Raw genomic sequence first — 19,158 nt, forward strand, 5'->3', positions numbered from 1 at the left:
ACGAGCGAGACGCCAGGAGGGAGGTGCTTAGAGTGTTGCCATGGGTCGGTCTAAAGTTGCCGAGCATGACGGAACCACCCCATAAAGGACCATGCCGTTTGCTTATGAATCTATAATGTAAGGGATATGCAACGACGTCATAGGCAAGGGCTGCGGCGTGAGGGAAAGTCAAACTCGAAGCCATGGAAAGCTATCTTCGCGCTCCGATGTATCTGAATGTTCTCCATTGGCCAATCGGTAACGAATTGATGTAGCTTTTACATGCAATCTTTAGCGGAGTGAGATATGTAAGTTGATCTCACCCTGGAGAGCTATCTTTGCCGACAGATATATCTGAATACATTCCCTTGGTCTATCAATAGAGATTTAGAATAGCTTTCAGACGCAATGTAAAGCGGGGCGAGATATGAAAGTTAATATGTTAGGAAGCTAACTTCGCCCACAATTTTGCCTGAATTAATTCCATTGGTCCATTTATAGAGAATCAAAATAGCTTTCAGATGCAATTTTAATCGGGGCGAAATATGATGAAATGTTACACCATGACTGACGGACGGACTGACGGACTGACTGACAGCAGTGAACCTAGGGGGCTCGGCCCCCCGAATGGCGCTTCGCGCCCGGGGCCTCGCCTCGCCCAAAAGCAGGGGTTGAAATAACCTAGCATTAATTATGAGCGGCGTGGTAGGTAGCTGGGCCAACACCGGTGGCCGTCTACTGCCGCATGGTGAAAAAACCACATAATAGGAATAAGCTAATAAATGAGGCTGTGTTCCCTAAAATACTGGAAACGGATCGAATGTCCCTCGATCCCCATGAATACATCCACGCGTAGTGTAATAATTCCTTTGCTCTGTGTATATACGGCGCCGCAGGCTTGTGCTTTCCCAATGACTATCAGATGCTCGACTTTAGTCTTATGAAGCGCCCAAGTATGTTCCCCGGTAAAAATGAGATTCGGTATAATGAATCGCAGGTACGTACGACTTCCTGTTGACATATGTTGGTGGTTAGGGGTTATCCGTACTGTCAACGGTTGGTGTGACTATCAACGGTTCGTTGATGATAAACGTATGTGCTGCTGCTGTTATGCACCAGTTGTAATAAGTGCTCGTCATTACTACCACTGCTGCTGTTAATAATGGATGCGCACGGGTTTTCATTGATGGCCAGTCCTTGCCACATGTAACCTCCAACCTTCATCACCCTCATGAGGGTGATCACCTTAACCATGAGAGCTAATAATGCGACGACCTCGCGCGCCCTCACCGCCATCCTCTATGCCGATTTGCCAATTTGCCAAGGAATTTGCAAATTATTCCCACGCAGTAATATTATTCCATTTATATAACTCATTTTTTGGCTGCATCCATCCCTTAGTGGTGTCTCCTGTCCTTCTAGATGGTGTGGTTGTTACAGTGGGCTCCAGACTCCCGAAGAGTAGAGCCATCGGGCCAGCTGGCCGTGCACTGCACTAGAGACTAATATACAAATGAGACAATCACCCAGATAACTAACCGTCCATCATTGACCGCTCCCGTGAGCATAGCAATTTGCCTGATATAATTCTCAAGAAGGGGTGATGTGCGCCAACAGAATCCCAACCTTTCCGTGGAATTCCCAGAGCTGCGAAACCCTGAAGGCGGCCCCAAAAGTCAACAATAACTCTACAAATGGCTCCTTCCGTAAGGGAAGGGCCAGGTAACAGTGCCGGGTTGGTTTTCATGTTTGCAACCATATATCGTCTCCCATGCTCCATCGCTGACACCGCAGCAAGAGCCACAACATCCCAAACACATTGTTGCACTGTTTGTGGGGCTTGGACAAGCCAAAGTTGCTCCCTTGAGACTGGCAATCCTATTGAAAGAGTGAGTTGATCTGCTACTGCCTGTGCCACCGGACAGGCCCAGAAGTGATGACAGCGAGGGGATACACCTCCCAGGGAATGTACTGGATCACCTCCACAACCACATACTGTTGGCCGCGACATCCTGAGATGGGAACTTCCTAACACAGGCACCCCATCAACCGTGAGCCCGTCGCCTCTTTGATGAAGAGGGTGTGGGTCACACGGCGAGCCATAGAAAATGGTGAAAGTTGCATATTTGTCGCTAATTTAACGGATAAATCTTGAAATCTGATTGGAGGCCCTACACCCCATCTCCAACCAAGCCTCGACACCAGGGTTTGGGTAACCGACTCCATGGAGGGCACCATCGCTTCCCTAAATTCTACACTCAGAGGCAACAAAAGACTAGCCGCCTGTCGCCAATGCGCCGGGATATCAGCTAAGAGAGCGACAATGGCATCCATACATTCCTGCCATTTACGATAGGTGCACAGGGATTTAGCTAGTGGGGCCCGCGGTTGGAGGTACTGGTCCACTATTTGATGCCAAGCCTTGCGTATTGCTAGGCCTGCCTGGTCCGTTGCATGCATAACTCCATCCAAAGCATCGCGCGCACGAAGAACGTATTTAATGCTTTACAGCCCAAGAGTGCTTGGTGTCGAAATTCCCGTCCCAGGCGGATCTGACGGGACATTCAACCTCTTTTCTGGAAGAACAGGGTTTTCCCATAGAGGCAAATTCCAACACCACGCATTAGGAACTAACGGATGAACATCAACATCTTCAACTGGGGGGAGGTATGCCAACGCTGTCACAATGCGCTGAACATCTGGCGGTAAAACGATTAATCCAAACCAAGGCACTCCCACCTGGGACGCGTAAATAGACACATAGGATTGTAATTCGGGTAAAGGGTATGCAAGAAAGAGTGCATGACCAACACCCATGGCGGACGTACTAAGACTGGTTGGACTATCGCTCTCACAAAACGCACTGCCCAACACGCCCCATCGCGCTTGTACGTGTTCTCGAACTGCTAATGCCCCAAAACCGCCCAAAGTTGGGTGGTCATATAACAAATATTTAGGAACCCCAGTGAGTCGTCTGTCATGTGCGACCGGGCCGAGGTTCCTATCAGTAAGCTTGGCAGCTTTAGCCTCAATATTAATCAGTTATGCTTCTGGGGGAAACCCCCCGTGTTCCATATGCCACGTAAACGATGCAGCCCATAGGCAGCCGCTGCCTGTGCACGCCCAAAAATGGAAAGGTGTAACACAGAAATGCGTTGAAACCGAGCCCAGACTTTGTCTAATTGCACGTCCCAGTCCATGACTGTGGTGTCTCCCACATCCGTAAAAGGCAGATTGAGTGCCGTTGCCATGTGTACCACCTTCACGTCATGATTTATTGTGACATGGTGTGGGTGGGTGCCGAGAGGTAAAAGCTCAACCTTATCCAGGTTAAGTTGCTGTCCAGAAGCCTGTGCGTACACCCTCATACAACCAAGAAAAGCCGGAATTGCCTCGATTCCTTCTAAAACAACTTCCGTATCATCAGCAAATTGTACCGCTGTAAGCATTTCTGAATTATTCTGGGGTAAATGAATCCCCACTCGGTTGTACTGTAACCAACATAGAAACGCCTGCGCGGCAAACAAGTATAGCAACGGTGCCAATGGACATCCCTGTCGCACACCCGCTGCAAGAGCAACTTCACGGGAAAAAAAAACATTTACTACCGCTTTCGACGCTGTATCGGATAAAAGAAGCCTAGTCCAGCTAATTAACCCTTCTCCTGCGCCCATAGCATCCATTCCTTCTAGAAGTAGTCCTGAAAGCTTCTCCTTTGTAATGTCTAACGCCCTTTTTTATCTTCGCCACCTGCTGCTGCACAAGCAGGAAGGGTGCATCAATGACACCTCCGTGCCGCCCATGAGACAGTGCTGGCCCCAGAAAACAAGGATTGTAGACCTTGCTGCCGAGGGCGCCGACTACGACATTACAAGGGACATGAACACTCCCAACGGGTTGATGTTCCATCTGATGAATCTTACTCTTTTCTGTGATGCGGTGGTGGACCCCAAATGTCTGAAGGAAGGAGAGCCCCTCGTTTGCTACTTGGAAGCGCGGAAAAAATATTTGGCACTCCGTGGGGGCTCCCAGCAGCAGCAGCAGCAGCAGCAGCACGGAGATGGGGACCTGACGGGTGCAGGCAGATTGGCGGTGATCTGCACCACCACCATCGCAGGCAAGCAAACAGAAGCATGTTCACATATACATACAGACATCGCACGCACAGGCGAGAAACCCGGACGCCGACGTACATGTGTGGATCCACCGTGGATCCACCTAGCCCCTTGCTCATGAACACGCACGGATGTATGTTGGTATGTATGTACAACGTTCTGTGCAACAAAATGGCGGCTGGTATGCATGCATTGAAGATGAAATCCAGTGTACGGGAATTGCATAGAAATGCTGACAATAACATATGTATACATTTCCAACTGAATGTGCATGTCATGTGATGGAACAGTGCTGCCGTATTGCTGTGTATTGTACAGACCGCACACACGCACGCACACTGAAATCACATTATACCAAGCATCATCATGATGTTGTTGAAGCACGTAGCGTGTGCACAAGCAGCACATGCGCAGGCACCACCACAGGCCTGTTGCCCCACATACCGCCTGCTGTTGTGTTTCACATGACCCCCCTAAGTCTGGTCATCGTCCACTGTATCCCATACTTCCTTAATCACGCCATGCTTTTGAAAACACCGCAGGCACGTTGCTACTTGTGGTTGCGGGGCTGCTGGCAGTAGCAGGGTGGCGACGGTGCAGACAGCAACGACGGGGCAAAGTATATGAAGACAGCGATGGTGAGGGCGCTCGTTGCGGCGCAATCCCTTGCCGTGGTGATGATGACACGAAGGATGTGGAGCCCCGGAAGGCAGCAGCTCCGGTCATAAAAAGGGATGAACAGACTGGTGTCACCTTCGGCGAGGACCACGAACTGCACGCTGTTCGGCATCAGCAGAAGCTATCAGCCCCAGCTGCCGCTGGCCTTAAAGCTGGGAAGGGCGCCGATCTCCCAGCTCGAGAAAAGTAGGTGTCGCTGGGTGTGTGTCTTGCAAGCTTCCATCTGTCGTCTGGGGAATCGTGTGCTGCGTGTTTGTACGGTATGTGCGTGAGTGTGAGTGCGAGTGTGCACATGTGCGTGAGGTGTGTACATTTTCCTTATGTTTATAACGCCTTCTGCGCGAACTGGTACGGGTTATGGGTGTGTTTTATCATATTTTGGTGCATTTCGTGTGTCTTCCGTCGTGCACCTTGCCGTACGAGGGGCCCACGTTCTACACATCATGTACATACCAACAAACATGATCACCAGCCGTTGTCCACACCGCATGACAATTATTGGCGGTGATGCACTTATGGAATTCATCTATGCAGGTCTTTGGACGGCGGCGGCACCCCCAAAGATGCCCCTGGCAAGAAGGAGCCCTCGCAGCTCCTGGCGGCGATGACAGATGACGAAGCAACGGAGGAGTTGATGAAGATCAAAGCGCCCAAGAGCGGTGAGCTTCGCAACTTCAGCAGCGCTTGCAAGTTATCATTAGCACCTCGCTAACTAGGATGTCAGCAAGAGGATGCATGATTATGTACATTGAACACATAGGTCTGCAGTCCTGAAGCCTGGCTTGGGATAGGGGAACGGGGCCTGGTGAGGAGTTCGCCACATGGCTAGCTGTTGTACTTCGCTACACACCTATGGCCAGTGATTTTCTTTTCATTTAGGGGGGTTCTCAATTTATTCCGACCTAAGTAACAAAGTTGCTAGGGTCGCCGTAATGTATTCCGTAAGTGTGGGGCGCATCCGCACACACAATGCTAGGTGCTCGTCCAGGCGGTTGCGGGTGGGGTCCTGCAAGTACCCCATGGCCGAGAACCGCCGCTCATCCTCCACCGACCGATTCGTTGTTGTCGAGCTGATTGGGTGACAGCCTGCGCTTATGCTGATCACAACCGCCATGGAAGGCAGGGGTAATGGCGCCCGTGTCATCGGTCGCCGCTGGCAGCAACACCATTGCCGATGCATTACCGACAACAGCACCGCCGTCCCAAACGCCTTTATCAGGAAAATTTTCAGGCTTATCTTGCTGTTTTGGTGTTTGTTCGGCGTTCAAGTCGTTGCCTTTTGCGTGTTTGGCTATGTAAGGACCGGTCATACATTCTGCTATGCCGCGTTGACTCACGGACTTGACCTTCTTACGGCCCCTCATATCTATTCTATGATCGACATTACTAAGTTCTGCACACTACGGAGCAATCTGGCAGCAATGGACGTTTTTGGTTGGAGGAATGAAAATGTACGGATCGGCCTCAATTCATTCCCTTTTTCCAAAGGCCAAAATGGCCTCTTTATTCCTTATAAGGAATATATTACTTAAAAAAACACTGCCTATGGCATTGTTGATTTGAGCTGTCCTCGTCGGCTGGTGAGCCTGTAGGCAGGAGGTATGGGTCCAAGATACAAGATAATAAGATTATGCGCTGCAGCACTGCACTCCGTCCTTGTGGAGCAAAATGGAGATCGAATGCAATTCAAAAGGAGATTCTGACCTCCGTTCCCGAATTAAAGCCATTCTCTACGCACTTCAATGGGAAGCCAGGCCCTGTATGTAGACATTCCTCTTGGTCTCCAGCGCGCTACCCGCTACAGCCTACTACAGCCTGCTGCTGCTACAGCTATTCAGCAGCAGTCCGCACGAATGCAAGCTAACCACGAGGGCACGGACCGCCAAAAAGATAAAACGAATTCACGCAGGCGTCTGGATAGCTTAACAATAACCCTATGATTGGCCACACGAGCACTTAAAGGTTTGGAGGGCCAACTACTCCAACACTCACTGGAACGGATGGAAGCGGATTATTCGCTAATGCACCTCACCTGTTCGTATGCGCCGCACCATATCTTGCAAGTACACATGGGATTCCGGTAGGGGCGGTGGCGGCTTTAGAACTTTTACCGTCTGTAAATCATGTCCTGGTGTGATAGATAGGGACAGTCCCTAGTTTACCAGAGCATGATTTGTAGATGGTGAAAACTTTGCAGCAGACGTTATACACTGAAAAGTTGCGAACCTACCCTTCGCACATGGCCTACCCCGTCATCCAACCAATGAAGTAACCGTCATTACCTACCTCCCTAACCAACCTGTGCATCTTACTTCGGATCAATACGTAGCCGAGAAAGCCGTGATGAATGCAGGGGTGCGTGGACAGCGGCGTGTGCTGCCCGTCAAAGCGGCCGCTGTGCTTGCCTTGTACGACAAGCCCCTGACGCCACTCACCCCGCCACACCCGGGGGTTGTGCTGGATGTGCGGGTAGCCTTAGCGCCTGCTGCTCATGTCGGTAGGTTGTGATAAGGGATGTCGTTGGCAATGACAATGTTAAGAAAGGCAGCATTTGCGTTGCCTGCTGAACGTTATTTATTTTTGCGTCATGCCTCCGAACACGTACAGCCATGGGGAAAGGGAAAAGTGGGACGAAGATGGGTGCCTAGGAATATACAGGTGCACATGCGCCGCATGTTATGTAGTGTGATACTTGCTCAGTGCGTAGTGGGTATCGCTCAGTGTGTAATTTTACTGGCAAGTAAGCCAAGCCGGCATAGGAAAGGAGCTGCTAACTTAAACTAGAGAAATTCGTTGCCATTACTGTAGATGACTCCGCGGCTGAAAGGAGGGCTGACAGCAGCAGCAACAGCAATGGCGACGTCGAAGACCGAGGCCAAAGCAGTGATTCAAGCGGCCGCTGCATCGGCGGTACAGGTGATGCTGTCGTCGACGGCAGTAGCGGCACGGAGCCCCCAACTGTGGAGCTACTGCCGGTTGTACTCGGCAAAGGCGGTTTCGGTCGTGTGGTGGAGGGGCTGTACAGCGGTCGCCGCGTGGCGGTCAAACTTCTCGCCAGTGATGTGCATTTTGAAGTCTTGCAGCAGCAAAAAGCGGACAGCATGCCAAATAACTTCCTCAAAAGCTTCGAGCAGGAGATGCAGGCATGTATAGCTACATAGCTACGTACGTACATGGGGGGATTCGGGTTGGCGGTTGGGCATGTTGGTAGGTGGTTGGTAGCTCACGCTGGTGTGTTGTTGCAAGTTTACAGACCGACAGTGCGTGGCTGGCGGGGGTGCACACCAGCATGCCTTTATCACTGGCAGCAGAACAGCCCACGAGCTGCTCTCCTCGCCACAGAGGGCGTGTGTTGCCTTGCACATCGCCTGCTGGCACCCGTCAATTATGGCCGGCTACTGTATAAATGTTTCGTGGAAGTGCTCACTCCAAACTGCGCAAACCATTTACTAAGTGAGCATGTTATGTGCAGGTCCTGAGCCGCTGCCAGCATCCTAATGTCGTACAGCTGCTGGCGGCGTGTGTGACCCCTCCCCGACTTTGCCTGGTGATGGAGCTTATGGAGGCTTCCCTGGAGCGCCTGATGTACGGCAGTACGGCAGAAACCCTCATGCCGCTGGCAAAGGTGCGTGGTCATGTGATTGCATGTGCAAGCGCTTGAATGCTGCATTTCCTGGCTAACTTTGTTGCCTCCGAAATCAATGTTTATTTTCTTCAGGCACACGAAAAGAACGTGGTGCAAAAGGCTTCATACGTTACAAGCCTTGCCCTTTCTTGCCTGCCGCCCGCCTGCTTACCCCAGCTTTTTGTCTGTCCACTTCGCCTGCCTTTCCTGCCTGATTTGTATGTCAGCATCCGCCCATGCCTTTACTTGCCCATGCCTTGACCCTGAGCTCCTCACAGCCTAGTTCCCTGCTGCATGCCACACAAACACATTTGTAAGGGAGTGATTGCCGCTGTGCGAACTCATGTCGACCGCCCGAGAACAAACACAGCCTGTAGCTGCACATTGAACCGTGGTGCATGATCACTAACCAGGCAGGGGCGAACGTGGACCTTTTTGAGGGTTTAGACAACCTAGGAAACTGGACTTCTAACACTACACTTCCTGGTAATCCATTTATGTCCCCGACCCAAAAATGAACCTGCGAGCACCTTGCAATTACAAATCCTTTTTTTAGGGAACTTAGGGAACGGCGCTTCCGGCGATACCTCTTGTTATTAAATGTACAACCATGCTCGTACACCCGTGCTTGCTTGCATGCACTTTGCTTTCCCAGGTGCTACACATCAGTATCAATGTAGCCAATGCGCTTGCTTATTTGCACCCCACCGTCGTGCACCGAGACTTGAAGGTACGTAGGAACAACAAGCAACATGCACGCGAGTAACGAAACCTGGTATTGCATGATACATGGGGTATGTATATGCGTACACAGATGGCGTACATGCGGCGGTGTGAACGGGTAATTGTCGGTCTGTATGCATGTGAGCGAGTGAGTACACATGATAGCGTTAGTGGCTGCTCTCAGAGCTGAAGGTATGGATGCTCACGATGTACGTGTTTCGCCATTCAGAGCTCACGACGCGGCGTGCTGCTGATGCGCTCGGTGGCAATGTACAAACCCACCAGTCATCAATGTCGTGGGTCCGTTCGTTGGTAGCTAGGTTGCACCTGCTGCCCTGTCTCCCGTTTCACGGCAGGCCGGCAGCCGCCTGTGCATGTGGCTGTGCATGTGGCTGTGCATGTGCATGTGGCTGTGCATGTGGCTGTGCATGTGGCTGTGCATGTGGCTGTGCATGTGGCTGTGCATGTGGCTGTGCATGTGGCTGTGCATGTGGCTGTGCATGTGGCTGTGCATGTGAATAGGTACAGACGTGCATACATACATACGCAACCAGGTGTCCACGGCAGTGGTCCGCGCGGTGGCAAATAGATGACGTGCAACCGTCGACGTGTCCTCGGCTATGTATCTATAGCTGGGACCGCGTGCATCGACATGTGGTACCGAAAAAATGTTATATACTAGGGCCCAGGCTGAGAAACAAGCGGGCTTCTAGGGTTCGGTCCATTTAGGTTCGTCTTGGCCGTAATGATGGAAAGTCAATGTTAGCGGCTCCTTAACCAGTAATGAACCGAAATCCTCACGGTTATGTACTCACGTCTTTATCTCACGTCTTTATCCTTGTCGTTCACTGACCCTCACCAATGCGTGGGCCACACTGTCCTGATGGCCCTATTATTGTTATTATTACTTATTCACCCCCCTCTGCCCTTTCCACTTGTATGTGCATATGTAGCCCGCCAATGTGCTCATGAACAACCCAGCATGTGACCGGCCTGTCGTCAAACTCTCGGTGAGGGTATCCACCAGTGGTAACTGCCATGACCGACCATCTCCCTTGCCCACGATATCTATCTGTATCTCGTCCGCTGCTACTATATGCCGATGGCATGTCGTACATAGCCCCTTGGGGGCCCCTGAGAAGCCCGGCTCTCGCTCAGGGCTGAGGCCTAGCGTGATGACGCAATACCATATGTACCCCCGAATTAGTCGGGAGCGCGAGATTATGGCTAGCTGCTGAGATGTGGAGTTGAGGTCACAGTTGATGGATCAGATTCGCACGCTGGATTGGTGGCGATTGCCGAACCCTCCGTCTCTTCGGGTGTTCGGGTGAATGGATGAGGAGGGGTCCCTGAAGGCTGGATCCGCCGCCTTGGACTTACAGTTCGTATGGCGAAGTACAGTGTGGTAGTGGTGGATGGTGCTTTAAGGTGATAAATGATATGTACATGTAGTATTAGTGTGGATCGCTCAGGTTCAGCACCCACCACCGGCATCCATGTATGTATGTATGTTGTTACAGGGTGGTTAACTTCGCCAGCGGCCCCCTTTCCCGGGGCAGTCCCTGTTCTCCCCTGCTAGAGGGGCACCCTAATCCGTCACCCCATCCGACTTCAGAATGTATTCGTTGGGTTCGGCAACTCTCCACCAGCATCCAACCAAATCTAGCGGATCAAAGGCGCATCAATTTCTGGTCAGCTTGCAAGTTGATATTATCACGTCCTACATCGTCCATATGATGGGGGACCACCTCCCACTACAACACTCCTCAAACACCCGAGGAATCGGCAGGCGGATCTGAACCCGGGTCGGCCGGGAGCAGAAGTCAGGCCTTAACCTCTGCCAGCCGCCTGCCATGAATGTATGTCGGAATGCAAAGCACGAATGATGCAAAGGAGCTTGTAACGATAAGCAGGCTAGGCTAATGATGGGTCGACAGGCCACTACGGATTTGCACAAAGCAATTCTTGTCGATGCGATTGTCGTAATATCTACAAATGCATGGACGTAAGCTTTTGTGCTTCGCGATAGTAAACCTCATGACAATGTAACACCTTCTACGTATGGGGATGGTAGCCTGTTCATTGACACCCCTCTTTTCCCTTTCTCCGCGTCTGCTTGATTCGGCTGTTTGTCCTCAGGACTTTGGGTTGTCGCGGCTTCGAGTTACGGTTAAATCCACCAAAGCACCTGATGCTGGCACGGTGAGTGAGACATAGGGGAGGTTAACGGGCACCGCAAACAGACAAATGGGCAAACAGACAGACATGCAGGCAGACAGGCGTGCAGGCACAGGCAGGCAGGACAGGAAGACAGACAGGAAGGCTAACGGACAAAAGGGCAAATAGGCTGAGTTTGGTGCAGGCTTATCCGTAGTGTCTGTAAAATGTCCTATGGGCCCTGTGGACGATCCCTACCTATTGTACCAGGGACCGGTCTAAAGACCGTAAAATGTTACAGGTGAGACTGCATCCTGTAGTAATATGTCTTGCTGGTGGATATTGTCCCGGCAAGACGGCAAGGCATTAAATAATCAATGCACGCGATCGACATCGCGATCTTGTGTTAGTGACAACTGTATAGCATCCCCATAAATGGCATTGTGCGCCATTGGAATACGGGCATCCGCATCCACAAAACAAGTTACATGTGTATTCATTCGTACACGTGTTGTTTCTTGTTGCATTCGTCATCAGCATGTAAACAATCCACACGTCGCTGTCGTGCAAATGACGTATCGGGAACCTAACCACATATGTGACCACATGTATGTCGACTGCGGGCGTGCTGGCGGCTGCTGCATGTATGCTTGACGACTCCCTTGTCTGTCTTGCGCCTTCCCTCCTCTGTCCATGCACATATGGCGCAGCCCCCGTACATGCCGCCGGTAAGTACTAGTGACCAGTTACAAGTTACGAGTCCTACACACACGTGCGGGGTTGTCTGTAAGAGCGGGGGGGAGGGGGCCCATGGGCAATGATTAGGAACCTAATACGAACCTGTATGTGCACCCCATGTATGCAATCCTTCTCTCGCTTACACTTTAGCATAGTGTAGTGTACATCATTCATATGATTCTCATATGGATGCAATCAGCGCCCACATGATGAGCTGGAGCTGAATTTGGGACACCACCATGTGGGACAGAAACATGCAAATGTACGTAATGCTGGCACTGGCGCTGCGTGGCCAAGGATGGGCAGCTTTCCTGACTGCCTTAACGGAAAGACCGCCAAAAGACACACGGGGCCCAACAAGGGAGGTGGCGCGTACGGCATGAGGCGCCTTGGTTTCCGACAGCAGCTGCCTTTTTCCGCGCAAAGCAGGAGGTTCTGCTGGCTATCGGATTTACTTGGGGCGAAGGGGGTCATACGTGTAAGCCTGTACCAAACGGCACCACCTACTGCTTGGGGGCTGATCAGTCTGTCTGGTTGTGTCTGCTGCCACCACAGGAGTGCTTCGACATCTTGAGCAAGCACGTTACCCATCAAGTGGTAGGGCTGGGTGTGTGTCTGTGCGTAACAAACGGGCTTTCTGAGTATGTACTTAGCATTATCCCAGGATTAATGAGGTGTGTGAGAACGTGTGGGAACGTGACGATGTGTAAGGAGGGTGTGAGGAAGGTGTGAGGATCAATCCTCCGTTGTTTAGGCGAGGCCTCGCGCGCCCGTCGCCTTTGGAGAATACCTTCCAGGGGTTCGAAAGAATATATCTGCTAGCTAGGTTTGGCACATACCGTGAGCTAGGTTTGTTCTGTTTGTATTTGTAGATGTGGTACGAATATAGTACTAGATAGCGGGTATCTGTACATCGGCCGCACGTACATGTCCTTCGCGGTATGGCCGTTGGTTGCTTCCTTCGCAGGACATCTACTCTCTGGGTGTGCTGATCTGGGAGATGCTGGCCGGCAAGCGGCCGTGGGAGGGAGTGGGCAATGTGGCCATCGCGTTCATGGTGCGTGCGTGCGCATGTATGCCTGGTTATTAGCGTGGTTTCTGACGGATGAAGTATTCATTCCATAAGCGGTGTAGTAGCTGGTACACAGTTCGGCACACATGACGTCTACAAGTACGCGCTGAGGCGTTTTGCCAGTACCTCGAAAGACCTTTCCAGCGGCCAGCTACTACAGGCGGTGCCAGACGTCTGTGTGCCTAGCTAGGTGCCAGCATGAAGAAGCTTTTACTCTACGACCACAGCACACTAGGAAAGAAGGACGTAGGAGCATTAGCTTAGCTACGACCACAGCATGTCTGACATGAACATGTCTTGACATGAACAGCAAGCAGGGTGAACACCACCATGGCGGAACACTAACAGTTCCCAGCAGTGCTGAAGTGCGAGATGAGAGACTGACGTGTGAACATGGGCCACAGCAGTTTCTGTATGCATTTGCTACGTACCTTCTCTTGAATGTTGGGCGCATATCTGCACGCGACATGTAAAACGCGGGCCTGTGCTTATTCCCCCGTATGCATGGGTGTATGTGGCACACGTTGCATGCTTGGTGGTATGAGATGTATGGATCATCTGAAGCTATTAAGACACCCTTACCCGCAAAGTATTTCATCTACATGATCTACCATCAATCCACCAAAGCGCTCTCGCTTTGCACTATTGTACAGGTGACGTACAAAGGCTTGAGGTTGTCGCTGGACGACCTGCCCTCAAGCCGCTGTCCTGCCAAGCTCTGCCGGCTGCTGAAGGCCTGCTGGGAGTCCGACCCCGCCAGACGACCTGCGGCGGCGGAGGTGGCCAAGGAGCTGACCCTGGTGCTGGAGGTGAGCGGCGACGGGTGAGGGTGGACAGTTGGTTGAGGTTGGTTGTTAGTTATTAGTTATTAGTGGGGGATGATGAGGTTATTAATCGGTGGGTGGGAGGATATGACCTGCTGAGGTCCAACGGCAACTGCCGCAACTGCAGCAGCACCAGCAGCTAACAGCATCTAGACAGCTAGGTGGTGTAATCGTACCTACATTCACTTTATGGCATGTATATATATACATATATGTGCGCGCGTGTAACACCTTGCTTGCGTTACCCAGAGAGGTGTAACGAGGCCATGCGAGCTAGGGGCCATAGAGCCTTAGAGCCACAAGGTAGGTAAAGGACATAGTATAACACGAAAATCATAGTACCTAAGCAATCTACACAAGAGAAACACGGGCACTAGTCAACTACGACCGCCTGCGTAGAGACGAGCGTGTAAGCCAACTGCTAGGTACCAGGTAGGCCAGTTTGTTATGCTCGCTGTGCATCATGATCGACTTCATATCAGAAGCGTGGGTAAGGGCACGTCCGAGCACTCACGGCATGCAGAGTAAGCTGGGCATTCTAGGAGACCATGGCGACTTGTGCAGCGCGCACAACTTGCAGTTCCTCTGCGCACGGGGCTGACTAGCAAAGGCACGATGTATATACATGCCTACATACATGTACACCTAACTTTCGTTATCTTTTTTGTCCGTCGGTCCTTTTTCTGTTTTACGGCCTTCCTAACATCTTCTGTATCAAATGACCTGGCTGTTTGCTTGTGTGCAGCAACTGCAGTAGGAGCAAAGGGGGGATTGCGAACGACCTGGCGTGCACGAGAGCTTAGAGCTCCCGAAAGAGAGGGTGGGGGAGGACCGTGCTGTGTGTTACACGTGTGCAACGAACTGCTGAGCTGGAAGGGGAAGTGCTGAGGATGGCCCAAGTTTCACTTCCACTTAATCGAAAGAAGTAGTCCCGGAATGTAGTGGTTGACCACTGTGCTGAACCTGCGATGATGATGGTGGCTAGAGCCAGTCGTCGAACAGCCTGCAAGAAGTAAGTAGCCGATGGAGCACTGCTGGATGTTGAGTGGCTTTATCGGGTTCACCGTCAACCTGGTGCACCTGGCCCCCCACCTTGCGGATATCCGTGTAGCGCTGCAGGACGCCCGGGGGCAGCTGGTGCAGGTGAAGGACGTAGCAGGGGGTGTAGGGTGCTGTAGGAGTGCTGTAGTGCCGGCTTGTCAGAGGTCTGGACGTTGACCCCATGCGTATTATGTTTCCGTGCTTCCCCCTTCCACCCTCTTGCCGTACACCCAGCTCCGTCTTCGCCATCTTCAGTACCATAAGGCCCAACTTCAGTCCCTCCTGCCCCAGCTGGAATCCGCCTTCAACGACTTGCGAGCCAAACAGCACCAAGTTGAGGAGCTTAGTCAGACACTGAGGGTGCTGAGCGAAACAATGGTTCCAGAGCTGGACGAGCTCCAGGACCAGATCCGGAACTGTACGGCGGAGCTGGAGCGAGTTGTGCAGCGTAAGAGGTTCCAGGCGGCGCAACGACAGCAGCAGCAGCGGCGGCATGGCCAATCTGTAGGGGGAATGGGAGGAGCGGAAGGGAGGACGGCATTGTCGGGTCGGCGGGGTTTGGCTGTGAGGTTTGGGCGGGCGGGTGGGGGTGGCGGTGGCGGTGCGGGGGAGGGTGGTAGCGGGGATCATCTAGAGCCCCGAGAGGCAGCGGTCCTGAGGAGGACGGATTGGTACGGAGGCCGAGAAGCGGGGGGAAGAGGAGACAGGTGGAAGGGGTTTATAAGGCCCCCACTCCCCCTCCGGCACGTATTATAGCATGCACAGTTGTGTTGACGATGTTGGCATTAAGTTGTGGGGTTAATTGTCCCGTTGACATGATATCTGTGGGGGACAGTCTGTCTGTCTGTATATTTGTGTGTCTCTTATGTGTTACTTCGGGCTTCTGGGTCTTCTACGCCCTTGAACTGTGGTGGTGGTGGTGTTACGTTCGTTACTCCTTCAGCGGATTTCCTCATTTTATATAGAGGGCGCTTGTTTGTGTGTGTGTGTGTGTGTGCGTTGTGTTACATATCGATCCGGGCCTGACGCTGGCCAGGAGCACCTAACCGTACCCGGACGGGAACGACCGCCGAAGCATTGGAGGTGCGTTATATCGGTCAGAGTCCGAACCGTTCTCCCAGCCAACGTTAGGCACAGTCACCTGTTCGAATTATCTAGCCTGCTGCATTTTTTCAGCTCAGATACCAAGCAACCTCCGTTCCAACGAGCGCATGCCCTACAGCATTGAACATTTTTAACATGACATTCTATTTTAATAGTACTCTTTGACTGGAATCCTAATAAAGACTCAATTATTACACCATCATTAATAAGAGATGAAGTCGAACAAGATGAGTCAAATGAGGTGCGATTACGCCAAAAGATGTCCACTGTCAACCCCTGAAGACGCCCTGTTTGCTATGATCCAGCTAATTTTTACAATGAGGACGCAGTAAAGATTTTGATGGTATAATTGATTTAGAGTGTTTTGCGGCCGTCGGGGACCTCGCCTTTGAATGTTAGCAGCAGGAAACAGAGCCTTGGAGCGGGAAACAAATGACGCTCTTGAAGCACAGAGGCGAGTCTTTGCAACCATCCGGCAATGTGGCCTTGGTGATGCAGATACGCTCTTGGCTGTCCCAGGGGTCCCATTTCGGTCCCGCCGGGGCTTCGCGCGCCGAGTCGCCGCAGCCAATACATGCATATAATCATTACGCAGCTGTAGGTAGGCGCGGCTCATGGGGGAAAGCAGGGGCTGGCGAGAAATCGGGGATACGGACACGCAGCCGGCAGGAGGCTAGGCGGGTCAGGAACACGTAAGGTCCCATTTCGGTCCCGCCGGGGCTTCGCGCGCCGATTCGCCGCAGCCCATGCATGCATATAATCATTACGCATCTGTAGGTAGGCGCGGCTCATGGGGGAAAGCAGGGGCTGGCGAGAAATCGGGGATACGGACACGCAGGCGGCAGGAGGCTAGGCGGGTCAGGAACACGTAAGGTCCCATTTCGGTCCCGCCGGGGCTTCGCGCGCCGATTCGCCGCAGCCCATGCATGCATATAATCATTACGCATCTGTAGGTAGGCGCGGCTCATGGGGGAAAGCAGGGGCTGGCGAGAAATCGGGGATACGGACACGCAGGCGGCAGGAGGCTAGGCGGGTCAGGAACACGTAAGGTCCCATTTCGGTCCCGCCGGGGCTTCGCGCGCCGATTCGCCGCAGCCCATGCATGCATATAATCATTACGCAGCTGTAGGTAGGCGCGGCTCATGGGGGAAAGCAGGGGCTGGCGAGAAATCGGGGATACGGACGCCCAGGGGCACCTACTGGGAGGTGCCTACCCCCCCAGTAGGGGGAGCGCCCCGTGCCCCGCGTCCCCGTGCCCCGCGCTAGGCGTGTCAGCGTGTCAGATAAAGGTTAGGCCATCTCCCCGGCCGGCTGTCCAGACGGGCGACGGCCGCTGTACCCCAAGAGACTGCATCGCGACAACGCGGCCTTCGAAGGCCTCATCGACCGGCCCCGTCGCCCATCAGTAGTGTTATTAGTTTCTATTTATCAAAGCTGACTGGCTGGCTTACGGCTTTCGGCTTGAGGCGGTTACTTGACCACTTTTTAACTTTTTAACTTTTACCTTAACACTTCTTTCAACGCAGATATTTCAATGCGTTATCTTTCAGATTTCAGAGGACGTGCAAGGGGTCGGGCCGAGGAATTCGGCAAGGCGTCCGGCTCATGACACAAGACAAAATCCATAAGGAGACACAATCATAATCGTAAATATAATATAATGTAGAATATATATGTTAAACCTCCTCGTGGCGCGTTCGGTTGGCGTTCGGTTGGCGGTCCGGCGGAGCGCATGTTACCGGACCCTGCAGTACGCTCGTCCCCAGTCCGGGGGCGTATGCTACCTATGGAAAGCTTACAAGGAGCAAAGCTCACCGTTTATTTGTGCTCGTGTAACAAACTCCATACTACAAAACCATTCTTCGTCTTGTACCTGGTTTGTGCCTAGGTGGCCGAAAGGCTGCTTGGTTTGCCTGGGATGTGTTCTGTGATGCGTTCAGAAAAGCCCGAGCCTTGTGGTCCGAAAAGGCTAACACAGCAATACACGCAACATAAACGTCCTCCTCTCCCTCCTCTCCCTCCTCTCCCTCCTCTCCCTCCTCTCCCTCCTCTCCCTCCTCTCCCTCCTCTCCCTCCTCCATCACGACCTAGATAAAGGATTCAAAATCAGTTCGGACCTTCATGATGGTAGGTAGGTGCTGGGTTCCCTGGACCAACCTCCCGCTACGTACGTAACGCTACGTTGGGATCGAAACAGCAATACCAGCCCCTGAAGTATGTAGTGGTGCAGTGCGGGCTGCAGGTGGATTGTTATTAGCATGCGGGCGATGGAGCGTCAGCCGCCGTGCGGAGATACGTAGGCTTGGAGAGGGCGACGCGCCAAGTAAATTAATAAAATAATAAACGGACACATATCGGCAGCAGGCAGCAGGCAGCAGGCAGCAGGCAGCAGGCAGCAGGCAGGTCCGGGAGATGTACCGCAGCAGCCATATGATAGGCAACCCAAGCAAGCAACAACGTAGGTAGTGCACCGTCCAGGACAAGGGCCTCATCTAGCAGAACCGAGCAGAATACGAACAGGCAGGCAGGCAGGCAGACAGGCATATGCATGCAGGTGCTGTAGGAGTCCTACAGTAGGACGTGTGGAGGATATACTATACGGTAGTAGCGAATGTTACAATACACAGGAAATAAACCCCGTAAGACGCCTTGCAGCAGCAATGCCAGGTTAGAAATATACAAGAAGGCCAGGAAGGCCAGCAGGGCCGGGCTAATGCACGTCGGTTTTAGGCTGTTATAGCTGGGCGCTGCTGGGTTTAAACTGAAAGTGGCCGTATGCACCATATGTAAAAAGGCACAGCTAACGGGGTAGGGTTGCCAAGCCCCCGGCACCACGACCCGGACAGCAGAGCGGTGGAACGGGGTCAGCCCTCTGCTGTCAGGATTAAATGCCCAAGCACGACCGCAGGCAAAACTCGAGATTGGGATGCCGGATGGACAAAAATCCTAGGGATGGTAGCCAAGTACGCGGGTACGGGCATTCCTTTAAACCATGTGCACATCCCGCGCCAAGCGCCACCCATGGCCCGTGCATGGCCGCACTGCTCTCGAAGGCTTGGCAGGGCACGCGGGACCTGGCTCATACATGATACGAATACCTAC

General features: G+C 52.5%; 1 protein-coding gene across 1 annotated transcript; it reads left to right on the top strand.

The window, feature by feature from the left end:
• Positions 1–3,699: 3,699 nt before the first annotated feature.
• On the top strand, positions 3,700–18,191 carry VOLCADRAFT_88026 (uncharacterized protein; the record flags this gene model as incomplete). The annotated part of the gene is made up of 21 exons (XM_002947615.1): positions 3,700–4,054; positions 4,637–4,958; positions 5,307–5,431; positions 7,689–7,834; positions 8,281–8,397; positions 9,053–9,127; positions 9,212–9,268; positions 10,074–10,130; positions 10,702–10,811; positions 11,260–11,322; positions 11,548–11,578; positions 11,988–12,005; positions 12,571–12,741; positions 12,983–13,072; positions 13,741–13,896; positions 15,031–15,054; positions 15,187–15,553; positions 15,989–16,035; positions 16,576–16,748; positions 17,323–17,345; positions 18,148–18,191. The coding sequence occupies 21 exons, from the start codon at positions 3,700–3,702 to the stop codon at positions 18,189–18,191; spliced, it is 2,571 nt and encodes an 856-aa protein (XP_002947661.1).
• Between the last annotated feature and the right edge of the window lie 967 nt (positions 18,192–19,158).

Source organism: Volvox carteri, assembly GCF_000143455.1.
Source record: "Volvox carteri f. nagariensis unplaced genomic scaffold VOLCAscaffold_7, whole genome shotgun sequence".
Taxonomy (NCBI): Eukaryota; Viridiplantae; Chlorophyta; class Chlorophyceae; order Chlamydomonadales; family Volvocaceae; genus Volvox; species Volvox carteri.